Here is a 27646-nt window from a genome sequence, read left to right as displayed (position 1 = left end):
CTGCATCCAGGCCAACTATTGATAAGGACAGACAACAACACAGTAATGTGGTACATAAACAAACAGGGAGGAACCCATTCATACCCCCTATGCAGGCTGGCCATGTCACTTTGGAACATGGCTCTGGAATTACAAATCGAACTTCAAGCACAGTACTTGCCAGGCAAGGAAAACACGCTGGCAGACAACCTAAGCAGAAATATGACAGACCCACATGAATGGAAGTTGCATCCCCAAGTTTTTATAGAAATAATTCAAGCATGGGGAAGGCCAAACATAGATCTCTTTGCCTCCCACAAAAATCACCAATTGACAAAATTCTGCTCAAGGACTTTTCATCCACAGGCCTGGAGAGTGGACGCTCTCTCTTTCAGTTGGACAACAATGACAGTTTATGCCTTTCCACTTCTTCCTCTGCTGCCCAAAGTTCTATTAAAAGCCAAAGCAGACAGACCAAAGATGATTCTCATTGCTCCAGACTGGCCAAGACAGCACTGGTACCTACTTCTGAGGAGCCTGACACATTCCCCACCATGGACCCTACCGCTAATGCCTCTTCTTCTGACTCAGCACAGCTTCAAAACTCTTCACAGTCAGCTGAAAACACTCAATCTGGCCGCATGGAAGATTCCTTAACTTCACAACAGACCCTACTTTCCAAGGAGGTGCAGGATGTCATTTTGTAGGCCAGAAGGCCTTCTACTAGGAAAGCTTACTCTGCAAAATGGAAGCGATTTTGTGCCTGGAATGAGAAAAAGGGCCAGAATCCTGGAATACTGAATTTATCTCAAATATTACAGTATCTAGCTGAGCTGCTAAGCAGTGGACTTTCATTCTCCTCCACCAAAATCCATGCCTCAGCCATTTCTGCAGAATACAACACTGATCCTCCTTTATTCTCTCATCCCCTGTTAAGACAGTTCCTCAGAGGGGCTAAGAATATAAAACTCCCAAGGAAACAGCCAATACCTGCTTGGGACCTCAATTTCATTCTAGAAAAACTGACCTTGCCTCCTTTTGAGCCAGCTGCCTCAACAGATTTGCAATATTTGTCCTGGAAAACAGCCTTCCTCCTGGCTATCACCTCAGCTCACAGAGTATCAGAACTACAAGCCCTCATGCCTGTGCAGCCTTTCATCATTTTCCATCAGGACAGAGTTTCCTTACGAACCAATCCGTCCTTTATGCCAAAGGTGGTATCCAGGGTAGCTCTGAATCAGGCTATTCACTTACCTACCTTTTACCCTAATCCTCAAAACAAAGGGGGGAGAGACTACTACATTCCTTGGACATCCACAGACAGCTATGTTATTATTTGGACAGAACAAAGCCTTTCAGAAAATCAGAACAACTCTTTGTGTCCTATGCCTTAGGAGCTTAAGGGAAGCCAATTTCCAAACAGACAATCTCAAAATGGATAGCCCACTGCATACGCTTTTGTTACTCTTTTCATGGTAAAACTGTGCCTGCAGGCATCAGATCTCACTCCACAAGGGCCACAGCTACCTCTGCAGCTTTCCTCAGAGGAGTTTCTACTAAAGATATTTTGGAAGCAGCCACTTGGAGTTCTGTGCATACCTTCTCCAAGCACTTCCACCTACCATTATACTCCAAAATGAGAGCAGACTTTGCCACTGCAGTCTTGCAGAGCATCCTGGCTCCTCCTAGTTCCACTTAGTGCCTACCACCCCTCTTTTAGCTTTGGGATTCTACCCATCTGTTATGACTGCAGCTGTATGCACGATGAACATAGTACAGTTTTGTACCTACCATAAATGTAGATGTTTGAGTGCTAATACAGCTGCAGTCCAGGTTTCCCTCCCTCCTTCCCCTCTTGGGACAGGCCTATTGGCTAACACCTCCTCATACAACTTGATTGGGGTATTCATTTATGGTGTATTTGCATGCAACTACTGTTTTTTGATTATATTGCACTGCACTATTACATAAACTTATGTATTCATAGGTTCATAGGTAGATACTAGGCTCTCTGCCCTAGGGCATTTATAAGTCTAGCCAGAGAGTATTTGGCTTCCGCCTCCCTATTAGATTAGCCTACTGTGTCTCTGTAAAGTAGGTCACAGAAGGTACTCTTTTAAGATTAGTTTACTGTGCCTCTGTCTAACAGGGACACAGAAGAGATCCCAGGGGTGAATTTGTGATTTCCCATCCACGCGTCCAGATTTCGCTTGAAGAGGGTCAGCGAGGGACTATGTCCAACATGAAATGGGATTCTATTCCAGAGTGAGGGGAGCCTCTGGGAAATGAATCTGTCCCTCCAGCATGTCCTATTTATTTTTGTGCTGAGTTTTAGGTCCCTGGAGCGTGTAGCTCTAAGGGACTTGGATTTTTTGAGGTGGAGCATGTCCATTAATTCTGGGTTTGACATGGCTTTGTACGTCAGGCATAGATCGCCTCTGAGTAAGCGGTAAGCAACTGAGTAGAGCTGGAGTTTCTTTAGTCGAGCTGCATAGGACATCTGTTTGTAGCCCATGATCCTCTTGGTGAGGTACTTTTGGGGTCTCTCCAGTTGCTGCAGGTGTCGGGTAAGGTACATCCCAAAAGGGGCATTGTATTCAATTATGGGCCTGATGAGTGACGAGTAGAGGGGCACAATGACCTCTCTTGATCTTGATGCGAACCCTTTTGTGATAAGGTGGGCTATATAGAAGGTCTTTCTAACCACTTTGGCAATGTGATTATCAAAAGAGAGATTACTATCTACGCTGGCCCCCAAATCTCTAATTACTTCTTCCGTACTTAATGGATTACCACCTATGTGGTAATTTGTGAGCACCTTGTTTTTCCCAAGGGGATGACAATGCACTTTTTAGCATTTAGCTTGAGGCCATGGCTCTGGCACCAAGCATCCGTCTCTGTGAGACCCTTTTGGAAGATGCTTGTGTCAGCTGGAGATTCAATTATTGCCCCCAGTTTGCAGTTATCTGCGAACTTTGTCAGCCATAATCCCCCCGTGTTAGCCTGAACCTCAGAGAAGTATATACCGAACAAGAAAGGTCCCAGAACTGAGCCCTGTGGGATGCCACTTGTAACTGGTTTGGATTCGGACATGGCATCTGCAATTCTGACCATGTGGGTTCTATCTCTAAGCCAGTTTGCAGCCCATCTTGTGATATAGGGGTTGATATTTAAGCTGGTAATCTTATTTATGATGCCCGAGTGGGGTATTGTGTCGAAGGCTTTTGTGAGGTCCAGGTAGGCTGTGTGGACTACCTTGCCCTCATCTATGGCTTTGGTAACAAAGAAATCAACTAGGTTTATAGGTTCATAGGTTGGTACTAGGCTATCAGCCCTAGGGCCTATACAAGCCTAGCCATAACAATTCCCTGGCTATTTCTTCCCACATTATTTACTTTCCTGGACCTCTGTCTAGCAGGGCGACTGACGTGATCCCTGGGGTGAATTTCCTTTCTCCCATCCAATCGTCAAGGTTCCTCTTGAAGAGGTCCAAAGAGGCACTCTGCTTGACATGTATGGGCAATCTATTCCAGAGTCTGGGGAGTCTCTGGGTCAGGAACCTATCCCTCCAGCATGTTTTGCTTATTGTGATGACAAGGTTTAGATCCCTGCAGCGTGTAGCTCTGAGGGATTGGGATTTCTTTAGTGTAGCATGTCCAACAGCTCTGGGTTTGACATGGCCTTGTATGTTAAGCAGAGATCGCCTCTGAGTAGACGATATGCGACAGAGTATAGCTGGAGTTTTTTAAGGCGGTCAGCGTAGGGCATCTACTTTAGGCCTGTGATTCTTTTAGTGAGGTATTTCTGAGGCCTTTCCAGTTGTTGCAGATGTCTTGAGAGGTACATACCAAATGGGGCGTTGTATTCTATAATGGGTCTAATGAGGGATGAGTACAGTGGGACAATGACCTCCTTTTTTCTGGATGAAAAGCCCTTCATGATGAGGTGTGCCACATAGAAGGATTTCCTGACTGTTGTGGCGATGTGGTTATCGAAGGTGAGACCACTGCCCACCTGTGTCCCTAAGTCTCTTATCACACTTTCTGTGTTTAGTGTACTGCCACCTATATGGTAATTCATGGATACATGTTTTTTCCCAAAGGGATAACAATACATTTCTTGGCATTGAGCTTGAGCCCATGGCTCTGGCACCAAGCATCTGTTTCTGTAAGGCCCTTTTGTAGAGTATCCACATCATTTGGGGATTCAATAATGGCTCCCAGTTTGCAGTCATCTGCAAACTTTGTTAGCCAGAGTCCCTTAGTGTTGACCTGTACTTCAGAGAAGTAGATGCCAAACAAGCGGCCCCAGGACTGAACCCTGAGCTACTCCACTTGTCACTTGTCTGGAGCTGGATTTGGAGTTGGCTACTTTTACAGTGTGGGTTCTATCAGTAAGCCATTTAGCAACCCATTGGGTGACATAGGGATTAATGCCCAACTTAGTAAGTTTATCTATGATTCCAGAGTGGGGATGGTGTCAAAGGCCTTGGCAAGGTCTAGATAGGCTGTGTGGACCACCTTACCCTTGTCCATGGCTCTGGAGACTGATTCAAAGAAGTCAGTCAGGTTCAGGAGACAAGATCGGCCCTTCACAAACCCAAACTGGGTGGGGTCCAGTGTTTGAAGGTTGCCAATGTCTTTGTTTATAAGTTCCATGATAATACGCTCCATGGCCTTGCAGATAAGGCTTGTCAGACTGATGGGACGGTAGTTTCCGGGATCCAAGGTGGATCCCCTTGTGGATTGGGATAACTGTAGCTCTGTGCCACTCAGTGGGCACGAAACCTGAGGTGAGGCTATGATTAAACATGACACTTAGGTGAGGTGCCAGTTCATATTGTAGTTCATGTAGTACACAGCCCGGGATGTCATCTGGTCCCATGGATGCTGTATTCTTGGCTTTAGAGAGTGCGTTTTGTACCTGTGTGGACATTATTACTGGAATTTGGCAATCTTCCGGTATTGAGATGGGCCATTTAGGGGGTGAGATGGGGGTGAAGTTGGCACTGAATCGATCTGCCAGGATATTGGCAATATCCTTCGGATCAGTATATTTAATGCCATTCTGTTTTAGCTCAGAGCAGATCTGAGCATTGCCATTTAGATTCTTGACATAGTTATAGAATGCTTTGTGGTTGACTTTGCCTTCCTTCTGGGGGCACCTGACATCTGGGGCCACCTGACATCTGGGGCAAGAAAAACTGAAGAAAATGGCGTTGGCTGGCTCCTTTATACCCCTGTCGCACTGACGTCAGGGAAGAAGCGACGACAACCGACGCCGGACCTAGACTTTGGAATTCGGCCGACCGAGGACCCTGACCTGACAGGAGAACCCATCTGTTATGACTGCAGCTGTATTAGCACTCGAACATCTACATTTATGGTAGGTACAAAACTGTACTTTTCTTCTGGCATTGTTTAACCATTTGACCATGCTTACTGGCGGTCAGTAATAAAAAATTTTAGAAAAGTAAATTACAGACCTTTTTTTACCAGATACCATGTTTTGTACTAAGGTAGTGAGCAACTTTCAAGATGCATATTCAGGGTTGATTCATATGTTGCCTTAGGCATGAGTAGTGCATGTTTCATCCGAGATGGCACTCTGATCGTCAGTGGTGGTTCTGACTGAGGTACAACCCCATCACTTATTTCTTTGTAGTGCTAATGTGGTGTGCATATGTGCATTTCAGTTTGAATGTATTTTGAAAAATGGAGTTTGATAGATGTTGGAGTCCAACATTTCCAGCACACCTGCATTTCAAAACATGCATCTGTTACACACATATCACTTTGTGGGAAAAAGTTAATGCAGTGACCATTACATTCAAGAAAATTTATAAACATTTGGATGATGTGAAAGTTAATTTTATTGCAAATGTGCACTGAGTCCAGCCATTTCACATAATGTTCTTCTGCCGTGCTGTTTCCCAGGACAATCCCGAGTTTCCTGAAAGCACTTAATGTTCCTTCTGCACATATACATTTTTCAGCCAGAATGGCTGGGGCAATGTTGATTTCTGGTCAGAAAGCCAGATGTCACTGCATCAATACATTAAGGATAGTGTTGATTACTTTGTAATGTGGTAATTGTTTTTCATTTTCCTGTCCATTGCAGAAGATTTCTTTCTTTTGTATAGGCTGGATGAATCATTTTTGTCAACTTTATAAGGTTTAAAACCATGATCGTGTTGATGTAGTTGATATGCCTCATGACATTCAGTAGCTTCATTGGCCCCCTATTGTGTCATGGAGTACTTGGTTATTTGCTCCTTTAATTCCTGCATGACATGACCCAAAAACAGAACCTGGAGTTCTTCTGTACTATAGCCTCTGCTGGATCATTTCCTCTATCTGATTCCCACTTATCAGGGAGTCCATTTCCCTGTGTTAAGACATGATTCAGCAATTCTTTCTACAGCTCTCTAAATTGGTTGCATCATTTCTGTCCTTTTGATTTTGTTGCTTACATCGACTTTTACAGCTGATTCAAGTCAATATGATCAAGCTGAATGTATATATGCAAAGGCTGTGTTGCTGTGTCACTATTCCATTATCTCCAAAAAATGAAATCAGATTGTGTAATTTATTTCTTTATTGTCCTTTGATTACTGTATTCATTTGTGGAAATTGAGAAGTGGATCCCTTCAGCACCTTTATCATTGTAATATTCCCCAGCTGCTCAGCTGTGAAAGTACATTTCCTTTTGAAGCCTTGCAGGACATCTCTGGATTGACTTATCAGCAGAGCCTGTAAGGATGCACAGCCTCATGCACATGTGGCAAGATCATAACTTTTTTAAGTTGTCATAAAAATGCATTGAGAAGTTGTACTCTAAAATTTTAGCAGACTTAATAGGATTAGTTGACCTAGTAATGCTAAGCCATATTTGTTCAATTCAAGTTGCTTTATCTACAAGCACTTAAGGTATCTTCATCTTGCAGTTGCAGTGCTTGTTGAATTTGAGAAAGCCTTTGACGTGATCAAATGGGATTTTTTATGGGATTCTCTAAATAGATTTGGAATGTCACCTGCTGTCATTAAGGCAATCAGCAACTTATACTCTGTGCAATACGCACACATTTCAATAAACCAGTGCATCCCTCCCCCTATTATTTAGGGATAGGGACAAGTCAAGGATGCACGCTCTCCTCCTCCCCCCTCTTTCTTTCTTTTAGCTAATGAATCCTTGACCTTTTGGATCAAGTGTAATGCTGCCATAAAAGGATGAAACATAATGGGCATATGTTTTGTTTACTGATGACTGCCTTCTTTAAACAGAGAACCCTAAAAATGACATTCCCTGTCTCCTAGATGTGCTACTAGCTTTTCATAGACTATCGGGATTAAAAGTTAATATTGACAAAACCAGGCTGTTCTCAGCCAGCAGAGCAGCCTTGGCTTGAGTCAGGGTAATTGGCCCTACCTACTTGGAATGGAGTGGTTCTCTGCGTAAATGTCTGGGAATTAATACTGGCAAGGGAGTACTCAGAGATGATCAAATTAAGTCTAAAACCCTTGTGGAAAGAGTTGTATTTGGCAGCTAATACGTGAAGGAAACTCCCATCTTTTCTTTTGGTGGGTGTGTATGTAAGCTCTTTAATTAATGTGGTATCCTAAGCTATGTTATGTTCTGTGGCATATTTTCATATGTCCATCATCTATGTGGATCAGGAAGGTAAAGTGTCTTATTGTACAGTTTATACAAGAGGGCAAAAAAGGTGGTGCCCTATTTTTATCTAGATTGCTTGGAGGTGCTGGTCTCTCCAATGTCTGCTGCATGGTGGAGGCATCCTCTATTATACCTTATTTGACATCACAATGTCCTCAACTCTAATTATAGGCATTTGTATGGTTGTTAATACGTTACTGTGAGTTGTTGTGTCTTTCGGCTTTTCCCGGTTAGGGGTCGCCAGAGCGGAACTCCGGTCTGCTAATGATTGGCAGTTGATTTTTACGTGCCGAGTTGCCAGCCCTGATGCGCCCATTCACACATGTCGCCACGCAGAAGACGCTCTAGCTGAGAATTGAACCGGACAGCGTCTTACTGTGAGGCGACAACGCTACCGCAGTACCACTGTGAGTAAGCCTGCTAATTCCATTGCTATGTTGTCTTAATAGGATTATTTGTTAGATCTTGTGTAGTTCTGCATTTAATGTTACTTATGTCATGTTTTACATCATGTTTTATTCCTTCTACTTTATGGTCAACATTTATTCTGTCCTGTTATCCATTCTCATGTTATTTGGTTGACAGTAAAAAAATGCATCGAGATGTTTTGCAAATGAGTTTGTTTCTTTTCTCCTTTTGTCAAGCATGTAAACTTTTATCAGATTATACATAAGTAAAAAAACGCCAGTGTTCACATTATGTTCTTTGCATGCACTATACACTATTTCTGGAACAGAGCTAAAGTTCTTGTCTGAAAAGCAAAATTCACCTTCAGATATCACAGGGCAAAGAAGAAAGGTCATTTACCTTTCCTCTGAATATTTGTTGCCCTGGAATTAATTGCCTGCATAAATTGAAACTTCATGTACTTAATTCAGACACTTTCTTATGATTGTCATTTTCATATGGTCTTGCATCTCCATTGCTGCCACAGTTCTGCATTAGGATCCTGTGGTGTCAACATTGTAACTGCTTTCATGGCTCAGTCCACAAGTATCTTACTGTAGGTGTTTGGATCATGCTATAGTATGCCACAAGATGCATCAGACATAAGTGGCCCTTCAGTAGTCCAAACACTTGTTTGATGATGATCTGTCTCGATGGCAGTGTGGTGTTCCATCCATCTCTGCAATGGTCTGGGAAGCTGCATTTGGGGTCATTAGTCATGGCTCCAAGGCATATCCCGCATCGTCTGCAACACAGAACAGTGGATACCATTATAAGTGATCTGCTTACTATATTCAGGGGACCTGCATATTGAGGAGATTGTGGGAAGCAATATGTGTACCTATCAACTATATGACCTGTGGAAAGTCATCCACAAGAAATACTAGTGTAGGTCATGTATGCCAAATGTGGGAATCATGGGAACTACCTTAGTGGTTTACAGACACATTGTATACAGTACACTTTGCACTGCACACCACCTGACTGTTGGAGGGGAAGGCTTTCTGTTTGATATTACTAGATACCATATTAAGCAGTTGATGTCTTGTCAGTGATGAGTGTATTCAGTGTCATCCAGAACCGCAGGAAAAGAGTCTGTCATACAGTCCCCACACAGTAGTGATTCTCTCTAGCCTATTGTCCTTGAGGAAAACATATGTGCCTCCACATGCTGCACTGTCCTGTTAAGGAACTAATGTGATGTTTGCAAGTCTGATGAATGTGAAATACCAGCAGTGTTTATGCTTCAGAGACAGAAAGGTGCCCTTACCAAGGATAGTTAGTTTTGCTCAAACCTTTATGCCCCCTGGGTAAGAAATCTGTGCATTCCCCCTGTAATTTCCTGTGAGAATGGCACATGCCACTAGTGGTGGACAATGTCCTGGTCATTGTGATGATGGTATGTTAGCCACTGGCAGACTTGTCTTAAGTGTGGAGTATGATGACATATAACACTGCAGACGCGGGCTCAGAGCATGATGACATAACACTGCAGACGCTGGCTCCGGAGCATGATGACATATAACACTGCAGACACTGGCTCCGGAGCATGATTACATACAACACTGTAGACACTGGCTCTGGAGCATGATGATATACAACACTGCAGACACTGGCTCTGGAGCATGATGACATATAACACTGCAGACACTGGCTCTGGAGCATGGTGACATATAACACTGCAGACACTGGCTCTGGAGCATGATGACATATAACACTGGAGACACTGGCTCTGGAGCATGATGACATATAACACTGCAGACACTGGCTCTGGAGCATGATGACATATAACACTGCAGACGGTGACTCCAGAGCATGATGACATATAACACTGCAGACGCGGGCTCTGGAGCATGATGACATATAACACTGGAGACACTGGCTCTGGAGCATGATGACATATAACACTGCAGACACTGGCTCTGGAGCATGATGACATATAACACTGCAGACGGTGACTCCAGAGCATGATGACATATAACACTGCAGACGCTGACTCCAGAGCATGATGACATATAACACTGCAGATGCCGGCTCCAGAGCATGATGACATATAACACTGCAGACGCTGTCTCTGGAGCATGATGACATATAACATTGCAGACACTGGCTCCAAAGGCAGCTGTAACAGATCTTGGTCTTGCAATTCTGATTGCTACTCCTAACATAATACTGAGATTAGAGCTCCTTCTATACACTGGAAAATAATGACCTTCAGAATAGATAACTGTTGTTGCTTATCACAATAAGTTCACACAATTCTTAATCACTCCTCCATGTTTGATCTGTTTCTGTATATAAGTGATGTCTCTCATTAGCATGATGTTATGTGATCCTATCTCGCCTACATTCTGAATGATGGGTTCGGAGCCGATCCCTCGGCTCCGACTCGGCACGCTTATGCCAAAGAGCGAAGTCTCTTATTGGCTGAGCTTACTATATCCCAGGATGCACCACCATCAGTCCCCCAGATCTCGTTTGCCGCTTAACTACAAGGACGTGGTCTTGAGCTGGCTGGGCTGAGTAGCTTTTATTAACTACTTTTTCTGTCAGTTTTTGTGCTTGTATTTCACAAAAGCCGTTTTAACGGCTATTTGCTGCCTTTTGCTGCCTGTTGTGTACGATTGAGTAGTGGAGTTTCTTGTGGGTGATTGAGTAGAGTTTGTTTCGCCCCCCTTTCAATCCAGGGCCTTTTCGGTCAAACTGTTTAACTGAACTTTTTAGTGTTTTAAAGTTCCCGGTTATTACACCCAAGGTTGTGTTTTACTCTGTTTCTGTAAGCCTTGGTTTTTGTTATAGCGAATCTAGAGATGTAAAATTTCCTGAGAGAAATAGTTTAACATGATGTCACAAGCCCCAAGGCCTTCGGGCTTTAAAAAATGTACTAAATGTGCTTTTAAGATGTCTGTTACTGATGACCATCTACTTTGTGTTTATTGTTTAGGGGCAAAGCACTTGCAGGAGTCATGCAGCGTATGTCACGCTTTTTCCTCTAGGGTCCTCCAGGAGAGGAAAAATAAATTAATTCTTAAAGGGTTGATTAAACCTTCTTTTGAAGAAGCCTTGTCTTCCGCTCCGACTCCTGCCAAAAAGAAAAGGGCTTCGGCTCCGACCAGTCCGTCGGATCCGACTGCCAAGAGACCTAGGCAGGCCTCTCCTTCGGCTCCAAAGACTTCGGAGCCGAGGTCGGAACGGTCTGCCTCGATGCCTCCAGTATCGACTGGCTTCGGAGCCGATGGCTGGGGCATCGAGGCGGGTCACCTTCGGCTCCACTGCTCTCGGAGCCGACAAGGTCGCTCAGACACTTCCTCCTCGGCGAAGTCTACCTCGGCACCGATGGAATCTGGTGTGTGTTTCCTCGGCGCCGATTCTCATCGAGTCGCCTCGAGCCGGTCCCCTAGTCCCTTGGGGCCGAGGAGAGGTCTTCTCGAACCCGTTCTGTTTCCTCTCGGTCTTGAGAATGTCGGATTCTGATATAGACAGGGTGCTCCAAAGACTTTTCCAGTCCCCAGTCTTCCAAAAATTTGTTTCGCTCCGACCCAGTTGGCTTGAGCCGATGGCCATGACCCACCCATTGCTATTCCTCCTCCGACTGCTTGGCTCCGTCGGAGCAGGTGCTTTGGAGCCGGTGGAGATCTCAGGGTCGGCTCCGACCCTTACTCCAACCCGGCCTCGGGTCCGAAGTTTGATGCAGCCGGACTTCTTCGGCTGGACCCGGGGTGATGTTTGGGACCGATGCTTTCGGTTCGAGCCTCCCTCTCGGTGCTTGACTCTGGGACTTCCGTCTACTATCATGGCCCCGGGGACTGGACGCTCCCAGGATTCGGGAGGTCCGGCTTTCAGAGCCATGAGGTGTGCCTTGGCCAAATCCTCTTCGCCATCTCTCCGGTTTTACCAGCACCTTCCCTGGGCGTGGACACTGGGTCTTTGTCAGTTCCCCTGTCCGTAGCCAGCGGAGCCCGAGGCCTGAGGTTACCCCAGTGGGGTTCCCCTCTCCTGAGGGTTCTTGAGTCATCTCCAGAGGAACCCCCAAGGAAGAGATCGTGCAAGAGGAAGCACGTGGACACCCCCGAGTCTATCACATCGGACACGGATATGGATGATGCAGAGGGGTCCCTAAGTCGTCCTCGGATGATGTCTCCTTTGCAGACATCTTAGAGATCCTCAAACAACGAGGCGGCTGGATGTCCAAACCCCCTCTGCGGACGAATCAGTGCTCCTCAAGGCCTTTGGGGCTCAGCCCTCCGCCTCCTGGGTATCTCCGCCCTGATGAGCTTCTGGATTTAGTTTGTCGAAGGCGTGGGAACACCGGATACTGTGGAACCAGTCCTTCTCGTCCAAACAAATTCTTATCTGCTCCCCGAGAAGGAGTTCCTTACTAAATGCGTGGCTGTAGATGCCATGGTGGTGGCATCTGCTACACAGCAGGACGTGGCAGAGGCTTCAACGTCCATCCATCCTCCTAATAAGGAGTCTAGGAGTATGGATAGGTACGGAAGCGCACCCTGACTTCAGCGGCCTTTACCTTAAGGTCTCTGAATTATTTGGCACATTTTACCAGGCTTCAGAGGGATCTGGTCAAGGAGTTGTCAGACTCCCTCTCGGGTAACCTACCTGAGCAGCTAGCCCAGTCCGTTAGCTCTCAGTTGGCTATCAATTGCTAACTCGTCCATGAGGCTCATATCCTATGCGGCCGAAGGGGGTAGAGCGGCAGGCACAGGCGTGGCTCTCGAGACAGGCCTGGCTCCGCTTGTGTCAGTTCGGAGGCCTTCAAGTCTTCCTTCCGACGCTCCCTTTGATGGGTCCTCATTGTTTGGACCCAAGGTGAAAGACACCCTTACCGCTGTGAGCAAGAGGGAAAAACGTTATCTGCCGTAGGGGCCCGTTATTCCACTCCCTTTCGGCCTTACCCCAAGGCCAAAGGAGGGGGGAAAATGTGGTTCAAAATCGCAAGTTTTTCTCCCAACAGCAGGAAGATTCCCGTCCAGAGGCAGAGGCGGGAAATTTTTCAGGAGACGCCGTCCCAGAGGCGGCAGAGGGCCCCGCAATTCTGGAGACCGCGAGTCCTTTCGTGGCTCTTCAGCCTCCCACGACATGAGGGATTGCCCGGCTGTGCTACTCGGAGCCAGTCGGGTGTCGTTCGCCAAGCACCTAAAAGCCTGGGAGTCAATCACTCAGGACAGATGGGTGCCGGATAATTGCCGGAGGTTACATCATCCCATTCAAATGCTCACCCCTCCGTCCAAGAGAATCCCGGACCCACCACCCAGTCAAAGGGAAATAGCAGCCGCAGAAGCTTCAAAGCTGCTACAAAAGGAGTCATCCAACTGGTCCCCACAGACCAAATCGGATCAGGAATTTACTCAAGGTTCTTTTAGTGCCAAAAGACAGGGGACCTGAGACCAATATTGGATCTCAGCAGACTGAACCTATCCGTCGAAATCCAAATTCGAATGGTCACGTTGCAATCCATTCTCCCGTTGTTGGAGAAGGATGTTTGGATGTGCTCCATAGACCTCAAGGGCGCCTATTATCACATACCGATACATCAGGCGTCCAGAAGGTATCTGCGCTTCAGCCTGGGAGCCAGTCATTACCAATTTTGTGCTCTGCCCTTTGGTCTCACCACAGCCCCAGGGTGTTCACCAAGTGTTTGGCAGTAGTGACGGCTCACCTGAGGAGCCTTGGATTCCAAGTGTTTCCCTATCTCGACGACTGGCTCCTGACTGCCACCACCAGGCATCTACTTATGGACAACCTCAAAGCCACCATCTCCTGGGTGTTTCCCTGGGATTACATTCAATTGGTCAAAGTCTGTCTTGCTGCCCTCTCAGCGCATAAAGTTTATAGGAGCAGAGATAGACTCAAGATTGATGCGTGTCTTTCTTCCTGCCGAAAGGATCCAACCTTACAGGGCCAAGTTCAAGCTCTGATCTCGAGATCCAAAGCCCCAGCCAGGATGGTCCTACAGGTTCTAGGCTCAATGTCTGCCACGGTACTTTTAGTTCCTCTAGCAAGGTTACACATGAGGATTCTTCAGTGGCTCTTATCAACTCAATGGTCCTTTCAAGATCTTCCCTCAATCATCACATCATGATTACGGAAACATGCAAAGGGACCTCGCTGGTGGCTTCAGACATCCAACTTGGATCAGGGAAAACCCTTTGTTCTCCCCCCTCCAGAGGTTACCCTGACGACAGATGCCTCCCAGATAGGGTGGGGGCATTGTCTGGGCAGGCTAGTTCAGGGCTCCTGGCTTCCGGACGAAGCTCTTCTCCACATCAACGTGTTGGAGATGAGGGCTGTACTTCTATCCCTACAGGCCTTACACAAGTTCCTCCCTCAGGGCATCATCGCCATCCACACAGACAACATGTCGGTGGTTTGGTATCTGAACAAACAAGGAGGGACCAGATCGTATCCCCTTTGCAGAGAGGCCATGAGAGTGTGGGAATGGGCTGTAGCTACCAACCGCTTCTTGGTAGCTACCCACATCCGGGAAAGTCAAATGTATTGGCGGACAAATTAAGCAGGACAATTCTCTCTCCTCACGAATGGTCTCTAAACCGCACAGTAGCAGCCCAGGTTTTCAAGAGATGGGGGACGCCGTGCTGCGACCTATTTGCGACTCCACAAAACACCAAGTGCCAAAGGTTCTTCTCCTTGATTCCACATCAGGAAGTACCGGCCATGGATGCTCTAGCACAACCCTGGCCAACAGGGTTGCTTTATGCTTTCCTCCAATTCCACTCCTTCCCAAAGTCATTCAAAAAGCTTCTCAGCTAAGGTCTTCAATGATTCTGATTGCCCCATACTGGCCTCGTCAGATATGGTTTCCTTACCTGAAAAGCATGCAGTGGACGATCCGTGGACCTTAGACCTGATCCCGGATTTGCTAATCCATCAGTCGGGACATTGGCATCAGTCCCTTCAATCTCTGAAATTGACAGCTTGGCTCCTCCACTTCCGACCTTAGTTAGAAGACACACACTAGACCCGGAAGTTGTTCACATTTTGTCTTGCCCACAAACCCACCACTAACAAATTGTACCTCAGTAAGTGGAAGAGGTTTGCTATTTGGGCTCAACTCAAGGGCTTAGACCCTATCACTGCTCCGGTCCCAGAGGTTTTGAAATTCTTAACATCCCTATTTAATCAGGGATCTTCTGTCTCAACTATTAAAGTTCAACTAGCTGCTATCTCTAAATTCCATGAATCCACGGATCCTCCTTTGATGAGCAGCAGACTATGCAAAACATTCATTAAAGGTGCGAGTCTGTTAAGACCACCAGTTTTTCATCCTGCACCTCCGTGGGATCTTGATTTAGTGCTTCGCATTAACATCCCCTTTGAACCGGCTGCTACATGCGAATTAAAATATCTGTCATGGAAAACGGCATTCTTAGTGGCTATTACTTGCAAGAAGAGTCTCAGAGCTTCAAGCCCTGTCTATTAAACCACCATATCTGATTTTCCACAAAGATAGAGTATCTCTTAGGCCTAATCCATCCTTTGTCCCAAGGTCTGCTCTAGTTTCTGTCTTCAACAATCTCTAGAACTACCAGTTTTCTTTCCAAAATTCTCTAATGAAGCAGAATACACTCTCCATAAATTGGATGTTCACAGGCAATTACGCTTCTATTTAGACAGGACTCAGCAACCGTAAGTCAGACCAGTTGTTTGTGTCCTTCTCAGATATTAAATTGGGCCAAACCATCACAAAAGCTACAATCTCAAAATGGATCAGAGATTGCATAACTCAGGCCTATTCTTCTTCAAATAAGCAACTTGCATCATCTATCAAAGCTCATTCTACCAGAGCTATGGCTACTTCTATAGCTTTTCATTCCAAGCTCGCTATTTCGGAAATTTGTGCTGCGGCTACTTGGTCCAACCCGCACACTTTCATTTCCCACTACAAATTGGATGTGGCATCTAAAGGACGAGCTTCATTTGGTTCCACGGTACTCAGGAGTGTTTTCCAGTGAGCCACCCAGGATTCAGGTGCTAGGGACGCTGTCCCATCATTCAGAATGTAGGCGAGATAGGATCACATAACATCTTTTAGTTATGTACTCACCATAACTTCAGATGTTTGGGATCCATCTCGCTACATTCCTGATACCCACCCTCCTTCCCCTGCCTTGCAGATCAGAAGAGATAGAACGGTTTTGAGTTCCACTGTTTTTATCTTGTTTCATCTGACGATGTTATATAAGCAGAGTATGCATGTGTGCATGTATGCGGACAAACTAGATCTGGGGGACTGATGGTGGTGCATCCTGGGATATAGTAAGCTCAGCCAATAAGAGACTTCGCTCTTTGGCATAAGCGTGCCGAGTCGGAGCCGAGGGATCGGCTCCGAACCCATCATTCAGAATGTAGGCGAGATGGATCCCAAACATCTGAAGTTATGGTGAGTACATAACTAAAAGTTAACACTCATTGCATGTCATTATGTGGTCTCATTATGTTGTTAATTGCATACACTTCATACAGCATTATTTCTGTGGTAGTTCAGTAACATTATGTATGTCTCTGAATCACTTCCTCCTTGCATGTCTCCACTGAGCTTTCTATTGCATGTATTGGCTTTTTGCTATCTCCAAATACCCCCTAATATTTCAGGGTATTCCACATTAGTAAGGGTGTTTTGTTTGTGCCATTATCCTGTTAGTCACTAACCGTGAATGTAATATGCATGTCTAACAACTATGATAATGTGAAGTAAAATTACTGAATTGTGTTACATAAAAGGAATGCTTCTGGCCTTGTGAATGTAGAATGTAAGCCATACAATTCAAAAATACAGAAAAAAACAGGTATACAAGCATTGTGTTACCCTAACATGAAATAAGAATGTCAACATCATTCTGACAATTTAATACAGCAGTCCAGGGTGTGATTTTTTTGGAGGGCATGCATTTACAGCAAACATCCAGAACTGAAGATGAACTGAAGATGAGATACTAAAGTGGACTGAGAGTTGATGCTTTTAAATCTGAGTTGTCTGGATAATAAAATGTACTGTTAGAAAGCAGTAGTACTCCTTACAGGTTCCTAATGAGCATGGTTTAGTGTCATCAGTGGTACATTGCTTACCATTATGTTAAAAAAAAAAAAAAAAAAAAAAAAAAACACCATGGAAGGAGTACTTTCTTTTTATGTAAAAAGTTACTTTCAGGCAGACCTATGCACCACTCATAGGTAACTAAGAAATTCTGCATCCTACGGTCAACTGTAGCAACAAGGGTTCATGTAGTTTTGTGGCTATTAGTCAGCATTACTTTCTGTTTGTGAATGTGAAAACTTTCTAACTGTATATAATTTGGAAAATGTCCCCCTGCCTTTATTTTGTGGGAAATTTTGACTATCCAGATGCAGACTGTAGCATACATCTCTGAAAAAGCATGTCCTCATTGACTGGCTTTTTTTTTTTTTGGACATCTGTAAACATTTGGAGCAAATATTATGAAAGCATCTTGAAGAGTCAGTGTTATGGACTTAAATCTTAGTTGATTTGTCTAATTCATGTGGCATATCTTTTGTAATTTTGACTTGGATTCCAATGCCATTTTGCTTAGAATATAAATTGATCCTAGCAGCACTAAGGTAAATTTGGAACTTTGCTGAATTGATAATTAGCTGTAAGTAGCATGTTGTCAAAGATGACGTGATACAAACTGAAGACTGAGATGTAATAAATATTTATGGGTATTGGTTGACTTAGCAGTTGACTGTATTTTTAAGTATTTCCCTTTAAGAACAACGCACACAGTAAAGCAAACAGAAAGTAAGCCTATAGGGGGGAATTTCTAATAAAGAAAAATTATGTAATAGGGGAAAAACACAAATATGCGCAATACCCAAGTACTACATGAAATTAAAAAGCCCCAAGTATAGTTAAAAGCATTGATTAAAAGATCCAAGGATATATTTGGGGAAGACTAACATAGCAGTGAAATATGGCAAGGCATACAGTCAGTAAGTATTTTTATGTATTTCCCTTTAAGAACAATGCACACAGTAAAGCAAACAGAAAGTAAGCTTATAGGGGGGAATTTCTAATAAAGAAAAATTATGTAATAGGGGAAAAACACAAATATGCGCAATATCCAAGTACTACATGAAATTAAAAAGCCCCAAGTATAGTTAAAAGCATTGATTAAAAGATCCAAGGATATATTTGGGGAAGACTAACATAGCAGTGAAATATGGCAAGGCATACAGTCAGTAAGTTAGGGTTTTGTCTAAGTGGGAATTCGATGTTCTGGTTCCCTTTTTAGTGGTGTGGATATGGTGGTTACTTCTCACCCCAGGTTTTGTATGTTGTTGCTAGTATATTTATAGATTCAGGGATGTGGAATGCTGTTTTTGTGTTTACGTAGCTGATTATGTGAGCATTTTCTTTTTCATTTGAATTAGTTTCAGCCAAAGTTTTATTGGTAGTTATCCATACGATGATAATACAACTACAAATTGTTTTCTAACCGTGTAAAGACATGTAGAAAGAGAACACAGTGCTTTGATACCTTAATAAATGAGCATATAAGTAGTACGCAGAGAAATAACAGAAGTCTTTGAATTATTTTCTAAATAATTCTGTTGAACTGTAAAACATGCAAGACTGTGGTATACTTTGCAAAACAATATGATTTAGGGGGACTTTTAATTACAGAAGTAACTCTGGATGTTCTTAAAAAATATGTATTCAGAATAACTCAGGAGTGTTTTTATGCATGTCCAGGGACAGCCGTGTAGAGTCATTATTATTATTTAGTGGATTTATTGAAAGTGGTGTTTTACTTGACATCTGGAAACACATTATTATGTCCAAAAAGATGGATTTGAAGATAGTCATATCATCAAGAATGGTAGGTAAGAAAGACTGTACAGTTGGCTTCTGCCTTAGTAACATATAGAATGAATCTAGTAGGTCCTTGGGAATGTGGGATCCCTCATCCATAACTATGAAGCAGGCATCTGCAGCCTATTCCAACTTAGACGATGCGTCACAGATGTTCTTATGTGAGAGCCAAAGTTAGTGCTGAGACATATTTCAGTGGTAAACACAAAGTCACATCAAAAATCATATTCCAGGTTGTTACATGCCAGTCTGGTATTTGCCTGCTGTACATTTTGAACTACAGAGGGACAAGGAGTGGCTACTAGACTTCAGATCAAAACAAAAAAAGTCTAATACACGCAAATCCTAGAAAAACAAAGTAATCTCATTAATTACAACTGATATGGCATCATAGCTATGTTGGATCAACACTGGTACGGCTCGGTAAAAGATGCTTCCTGTTTCATTAACTTGGTAATATTTTTGAGCAATTTGTTGCACCTGCAGTGAACCAAGACTTATCTATTTATTCTGTTTATGCATCTGGCAAAGGGTTTTTGCACCATTTAACATGTTAGCATTGTAGAGAGATACAGAACTAAACATTAAGAAAAAATGTAAACTGGATATGTGTTTGACCATAAGTTTAGAAAAGCTTTAAGCAAAACTAGTGAAAGAATTGCACAAAGCATCAGATGACAAGTAGCATACCTCACCCATCTGTCCTAAAGCCAGTCTTGTTTGGGTCCTGTGTAGCTGGCGTTAAAGCTAAGGATACTGCTTAGGTAAGTAGGCACTCTGACAGTTGTTGAAAAAGTGTAATGGATACTGTCAGATTTTAGGATTACATTACTAAACTAAAAAGATGACTCATCAGAAAGGGCCTGGATTTTAAATAACTGTTTTCTAAGCACTGTAGAATATGTATTGTGAACCAGCAAGCTGTAGAAGAAGCAGGCAAAAATATATACTTGGATACATTTACAGGTAGTGACTTGTTTTACACGACATAGCCACAGTAATAGAGTAAGCCTTTAGGGTTCTGAATATTAAACATTACTTGTACTGATTCCTCTGTATAACTCTCTAGAGAAAGTCGAGTACAGTGCTTTGTACTTGTTTAATCTTCTTATGATCCACAGAGTGTGGAGCAAAAGTGTCTTGGCAAAAAAAGTGATTGATTTTCTTTATGAAAATCAGATGAGATCAGTCTTGTTACTTTTATTTTCATAGCTTATTAGGACTGACTTGCATTTAGTCTTCAATGCCATGTCCAGTTGTTTATTGTGAGAATTACTTATGTTTAGCTTGCAGTGCAGATGTAATAAACACAAGGTCTGGTAATACAGTACTTAAAACGTACATTAACAGCAGCAAGAAAAGGTGGTACTGTGATCTACTACCTACCAAGGATGTGAAATGGAATATTTTATCACATTTCTAAATACGCAGGTGTGAGTGAAGCTAAAAAGCAGCTAGGTAGTTAACATGGGTGGCATAAATAACTGTGTAATGATATTCGGACTAGTCAGTGACACTGGATCATCATAGAGCATTGTTACCTCACAGCAAGAGGTTCTCCCGTCCGATTCTCGGCTTGGCTGGGAGTGCCTTCTGTGTGGAGTCTGCATTTCCTCCCCGTGGTTGGGTAGCATTCGAAAGACATGCGTGCCTAAATGGGCATGCCTTCGTTGGAGGTTGGGCATCGAGCTGGCACCTTGGCGTTTCATAAAAATCTACTGCCAATCATTAGCGGACCGGAGTTCCACTGTGGCGACCCCTTACCAGGAAAAGCCAAAAGACAACAACAACAGTGACACTGGATCATACGCTTGGCTTTTGCTTTAAAAATATCAACTTTACAAGGTTAAAAACAACTTTAAATAATTAAAGATGGAAAGTTCCAACATTGTCAACAATGTGTAGTGAATGTTAAAACATAATAATTAAAGGCTTCCTGACATAAATCAGTAAACTCACAACATCCATTTATTCCTCCGTCAGTCTTTTTTACGCTGCTGTGCAGCTCACGGTCTTGCTTATAGGTTTGTGCTTATACTCTTTCTTCATTCCCTCTCCCAACAGTTCACTCTCACTCTTTCTTACTTGTTTCTTGAATCTAGCAGTCTCCCAGTTCAAGTAATTCTCCTCTGCAGAAACATAAATGCTAAGTCTTTCATACTCCATTTGTCTTTTTGATCCTTGGACCATTAAGGTGCCCTATTCATCTGAAGTCCTTTTCTTTGTAGGGAGCTTTCTGTATCCAAAGGGGCTACTAGGAGTCACTAACCCAAATGCCATCTCATAGATCATGTCTTTTAATATGGTCTGCCGCTGTGGTTTTACATTGTTTCCCTTGTGCATTTATATTTTAGTGTGTTGAAAATCTTAGGACTAACCCTCCAAACAATAGAAATTCTAAGTACAGATATATGTGTGTGGGGGTTATATATCAAGTAAGTAAGAGACTGTGGTATCTGAGAGTTATTTTCCTCATTTCATATGACAGCAGTGCCAGGGTTAAATTATCCAGGCTGTAGGAGTATGAGGGCATTCGTGGGTGTAGGGTGTATATCTTGCTGAAGTGCTTAAAAGGAGTAGAAGTTAGTTTTGTAATTTAATGTTTTTTTACATCCCTCACTTTTTTCCTCAAAGTATCCGGTCTCACATTTATAATAAGGAGCCATTTTCTTCTCCTTTTCTACCCTTCTGTTTTCTGATTAAGCATAGAAAAACTGTCTGCCACTAGTGCTTAGATTGACCTGTATAACTTGTGTCTTTTTAGGTACTGAATTTTGAGTACTAATTTTCCCTAAATAACTATTTACACTGTGTGTATATATATGTGTATATATATATATATATATATATATATATATATATATATATATATATATATATATATATATATAAAGATGTATCTGTGTGTGTGTGTGTGTATATATACATGTATATGTGTTTGTGTGTATGCTTGCACTTATTCTAATTACTGCTGTGTTTGTCAGCTTTTTCTTTTTGGGCTATAAATAAGCATGGCCTAATTGGACATCACAGTAAACAAGACATGAATAAAATAATCTCTCATGTCTAAGCTTGCAGTAGTCTGATGGGCACTCTGAAATTGAGGTGTACCCTTCCCAGCATGGGAGTTCTTTATACAAGGGAAGATATGGAGTTGGGGTTCCATCAGGTGTGAATGTTGCCACCACCTGCTCCTTTGCTACCACTCAACTTCTTTATTTGTAGTCGGATTCAGTAGCCCAACTACCACTGCAACTTCTTCATTTGTTGTCAGACTAGTAAAGCCATAAGATTGCCTGATGCTGTGTAACGGAGATTCCTTAAGACCTGCATTGCAATAATGGTATTTTCTAGGGCGTTCTGGAGAAAGGAAGTCAGAGAAAGTACTTTGCTGCCGGGAGAAAAGCCTTCTGCAGTTCTCTGGCAGCAGTAGCCTCAAGAAAACTAGCTTGTTTGCCGCGTCTGTTTGACTAGGAGAGGCTGATTTAAAGGCTCCGTGTTTAAAAACATGTAAGGGTAAAACTCCAGACTTTCTAAACTTCCTACAAAGAATGTCTTTGCATCAGGCATTTGCTTGGAGATGGGCAAACAGATTGTGGCAGGGTTTTACTTTGATGTCAGCAGAGTATTTAACATGGCAGCATGGCACCACACAACAGGTTAGTGAACAAATTAGAAAGTTTGGGAAAAAAAACTTTGATGACATATTCACAAATCACTGACTGTATAAAAGGATATAAATGATTATTGTAAATGGAGTTTGTATTGGTAAAAGAATGTAACATAAATCACAGTAAACTTCATATTTGCTGTCATTAACCAAAATTATAAAACACATGCTTCATTTGGCTGTCCAGAAGTTTGTTAAAATCCTGTGCACCTGCTGTCTGTCATAAGATCTTTTATGTAGTGTACATCATCAGCTGTAAATCTGGTACAGAAACCTATTCAACTCAGAATGTTACCAGTAAAACAGTAGCCTCACTTTATAAGCAATCCTCTTTCTTCCTGTAATTTGAAGTATATAGACCCAGTTGCCTTAAGTTATTCTTTTGGGGCCCAATTATGTTCACTGTCTTTACAACTGATATTGCAGAAAGCAAAAACATTGAAACCTTTTTTTTTCTTTTTTTGCTGTATTGCTGATGACATGGAATTACTGAACATGACTGATTCAGAAAAGGGTAAAAAGATGTTGGAAAACTGGTTTAAAAATTCAGTGGAGAAATCGCAAAACTTGTGTTTCTTTAAAAAAAAAAAAAAAAAAAAGAAACCCAGGAAAGAAATGTGCATGTGTGGAAAAGTAGTAACTGCAGTGCAAAAGGAAACATGTTGTCATATCAAATGGCTTTCAGTGTGAGAAAGCAGCAATGATGAAATGGTGGAATAATAGAATACACAGGAAGAAGTATCCCTAGTAGAAAATAAAATGTTATTTGTCTTGATTACGGATAAGACCCTGTATGGTGTTCCATTTACTGATTTCTTGTTCTGACCGTAACAATACACAGGTGACTGACACAGTTCAGAGTTTGGTAACAAAATGGTGCAGTGCCTGCATTAGAAGTTGTATAAAGAGAAATGTGTGCTAAAATAGGTTAGTGGTTAATGTAAAGGAACTTGGGTTGAAGGGCGAGCATTACAGACACTTTCAAATACCAGAAGGAAATCCTTAGAATATAAGCAAATACTTTAAAAATGTGGCTGCAAGGTGTATGGCCCCGGGGAGAATAATATAGCTATAATTTAAGTTCTTGTAATCTGTACATGTCTATCACATTTAAGACAAATGTGAGCTTGCCAGTAAGCATTATTCTGTAAACCTGGGTTAACTCCCACAGTCTCTGTTTGCCTGCTGTGGCATTGAACACATCACTTCACCAGTCAGTAATATTCTTTTATTGCATTTATTTTATTTAAATTTGTTAATTTGGAAGGTAAACTGGTCAAAAGACCCTTTTCAGTCACTGCTTGGCCCAGTAGGCAGACATATATACATGCATAATGTACAAAGTGGTACATGAAGTAACAGAGTTGGGTATGAGATAAGATGGATTTTAAATCTCGTTTAGTAATAACATAATCTTGTAATGTTGCCATGGAGTAACACAGTTATGTCAGTTGTGTACAAGGTTATAGGCAGTGATCTTGCATCCCATCTGAAAAGTGACACTAAACCCTAGTGGATTTACTCAGTTAACAGCTAAGCGATAGGTAAGTAAAGAGCTTGTGTATTTAATAGTCTGTGTTAACCTGGGAGTTATGCAAGGTAGTAATTTATACTACAAAATGTTTACTTATTTGTGATTTATATTATTACAAAGTTAAAGCTTGTTGAATTGTACAATATTTAAATATTCTGGTAGGCAATATTTAAGGAAAAAAAGAACACTCTTTGAAATATACATTTCACATTTGTTTGCAGCCTAAGGATGCTCCAGGTAAAACACCTGCCACACAGCCACAGGAACCAGCTAAAGCAGCACCTCCCACCAAGACACAGGAACCAGCTAAAGCAGCACCTCCCACCAAGACACAGGAACCAGCTAAAGCAGCACCTCCCACCAAACCACAGGAACCAGCTAAAGCAGCACCTCCCACCAAACCACAGGAACCAGCTAAAACTGCACCTCCCACCAAACCACAGGAACCAAGTAAGACAACACCTGCCACCAAGCTGCAGGAACCAAGTAAGACAACACCTGCCACTAAGCCACAGGATACTATAGGGGTAAGTGCAATAACACAAGGCTTTCATATTGCTTTGTGAACTGACCGCATGCTGTATTGTGCTCTAGAAATTAACATGTCTGCTTGTTGCTCAGCAATTGTATGTTTCTTCCTTCACAGACTAAAGTTTCTCCACCAGCCACTGAGAAACCTAAAGCAAATGTCACAGCTGGAGCTAAAGAAACAGGGGCAAAACCCACCCAGGCTAGCTCCAAAGCAGGTGCAAAGGTATTGACTTCAAAATTCTAAGTGGTGGTGGCTGTTCTTTCAGCAAATAGCTTATAAAATGAAAGCCTGCCCCTGCCCTGCTTAAGTGCCTGTTTAATTTCATAATATGTTTAGTAGCAGGTGTTGCTTTATTGATTTTCTGCACTTTAAATACATTGGCTCTTTTACCCTCTGTAAATTGTTTTGTACTTCATGTATTACCTTACTGGTACTGAACAAGTAATGAAGAAACTTATGAAAGCCACCTCTTGCAGAAGTGTATTTCCCTATTTTATTCATTTTGGAGGTTCTCTGGGCTTCTCAGTGACTGTTTACTCACTTCTTCATAAAAGCATTCTGTCAACACTGAAACTGTGTGTCAGTAATGCTGGAATGATAACTGCTAACAACTTGCTTATGTTAAGCTTTGCTGACCTTCAAATTACACAAAAACTAAATGTAGAAGTGCTGTGATGGTTTGCTTGCCAAAACTTGGGACACAGAAGTGATGTCCATAACTTTTATTGAACCAGTGCAAATTTTACATAGAACCAGCTTTAGCATTCAGCCTGCACGAGACCTTGTTCTGGAACATGATAACTGGTTAATGTCATTCTACTTGGTAATTATAAAGTATGACAGCCTGAGCTGGTTCTTAAAAAGCTGTGCCAGTTCTAAAGAGTCTCTCTTCTTCAGTTCGTAAGGCATACTCTGTAGTTGCTTGTCAGATTTCAACTGAAATGAAAAGAAGAAATAATGCATTGCCCTGGTTTGCCAAAAGAAAATACTTGAAAATAGAAGTAAAGCATTATCTTTTATTGGATCATGTAAGTTTTACAGTAGAGCTACTTAAGATTTCAGACTAACAGACAAGCCACTTCATCAAGTGGTGATAACCGTGCTACTTCCTGACAGAGATTTCATGTTATTCAGAATTGTAAAATATTTTGTAAAAGCTGAATTGAGCCAATAAAAAGTAACATATCACCTGTGTCTGGCATAAAAGGTATCCTCCAGTCCAATACTGATGGATTTACTGCACATCAGCAAGTCATATAGAATCATAAGTACTCGGTCTATGGATCTAAACCTCTTCTGTAGCATCAACACAATGGTTTGGAGAGAGAGTTTTATCTCTCAGATGATACTGCTACCATAGAACAGACTCCCCGTATGTAAAACAAAGCTCATCCCTGTCCATATTCAAGCAGAGCTTAGATCTGTGGATGAGAAATACAAATTTTACCCCAGGACTGTCCCTTGTATTACTACCGGATAGTGGTGGTTCGTGTATGTTTTATCCGGTTTACTATCAGAATCTCGAGTACAGGTGAGATGAAAACTGGAATGTCGAACTAGAGTTGGGTAATTCCCGTTTTCGCCAACCTACATTATTGCGAGTGTGTAGTTTAGTGAATGCTACTTTGCATTCGCATATATGTAATGGGAGTTGCAAATACAGGTTGTGGTACAGTGGGGATTGGGAAATTACCCTTTCCCCCCACTGTAGTGCAATCTCTGACTTGGAATATATTATTTGCAGGGTGTGGTGGGTGCAGGGGGGCTTGCCCCCCTGCAAAAACAGGCATTCTTGTGTTGTGCAGTACATATGTACTGCTTAGCAGTTCAATTTCCATTGGTATTCAGCAAGGTGCAGGGGAAGGCATATGTTGAATAATGCCGATTCTACGAATTCGGCATTATATTCGACATAGCGCCTATGTTCCTCTGCTGATTTTTGGAGATGTGATTTGAGCAGATGACCGGATTTTATTCTAGTGTTCGTGATCTTGATAGTAAACCGTTTTATCCCATGCAGGAGGTCTGTCAATTTGTCTGATGTATGATCCCACTTATTCTCACTAATGGTAATATATAATTATCAACCATGGGATAGGCAAGGCCAATCTAATGTCAAGTATGTTAGCTTAATTCAAACATGGAAAGGGAACCTGACTGGGCTTAAAATGGCCTGCAAGGGCAGATAGCCTAGTACTTTACTATTAACCTGTATGTTCCAGGTTAGAACTGAGCGGGCATTTGAATTAGTGTGGTGTTTGCAGAATCGGTCTTCCTGAAGATGTATTTGATAGCATCAGTAATTAAAAATAAGTTAGAGCAGGCAGAGTACTTTAGTGAAACATGGCTTGGGTGGATTGTGTATCATGTAGCATGACTGGGGAGTACGACAGGAATTCACCTCATGTGTTTACTACTCAAGAAATGTACGACTCTGAATATATGTGTGTATGTGTCATATAATATATATATATATATATATATATATATATATATATATATATATATATATATATATATATATATATATATATATATATGTTTATGTGATATAAAAATTCCGGTATTGTACTATCTTGAAGTATTTCCCTTGTTTTCAGGTTTAGAAGCTTCACAGATGATGAATGTAAGTAGCAGGGGTGTGGAGATACAGCCTTGTATGTTGGGGTGCAAGGGGGGGAATGCCTCTCTTGCAAAAAAAAAAAATGTTTTACATTGAGCTTTAATTTCCACCATGATTTCCAGAGCTGTGACTGTGGAGATGCAAAGGGGGAGTTCGGAGTGTAGAAGCTGTTAGGTTTGTGATTGGCATGGACATTCTTTTATGAAGTCATGCGGATGCTGAAGCGTCATCAATGAATGTTGATGCTGCATTTGTACTTGCAGGTGAAGCTCAGTGTGTGCTAGTAACTGTAGTAAAGTACTTGTCACAGTTGTAGCAAG

At 42.4% G+C, this 27646-nt stretch overlaps 1 protein-coding gene across 8 annotated transcripts in view; it reads left to right on the top strand.

Moving 5' to 3' along the window:
• Positions 1-27646, top strand: part of CAST (calpastatin) — a 1327899-nt gene that overhangs the window by 905246 nt on the left and 395007 nt on the right. For 7 of the 8 annotated variants that reach the window (XM_044064116.1, XM_044064117.1, XM_044064118.1 and 4 more), the window contains 2 exons: positions 24393-24698; positions 24818-24925. In XM_044064116.1, the coding sequence (XP_043920051.1) occupies positions 24393-24698; positions 24818-24925 (414 nt within the window). The remainder of the gene's footprint in view (positions 1-24392; positions 24699-24817; positions 24926-27646) is intronic. The other variant, XM_044064120.1, reaches the window with a different exon arrangement.

The sequence above is a fragment of the Protopterus annectens genome, chromosome 2.part2 (genome assembly GCF_019279795.1).
Source record: "Protopterus annectens isolate FY-2018-M chromosome 2.part2, PAN1.0, whole genome shotgun sequence".
NCBI classification, from domain to species: Eukaryota; Metazoa; Chordata; order Ceratodontiformes; family Protopteridae; genus Protopterus; species Protopterus annectens.
Note: the sequence above shows the minus strand (reverse complement) of the source record. Positions and strands in the feature narration are given on the sequence as shown.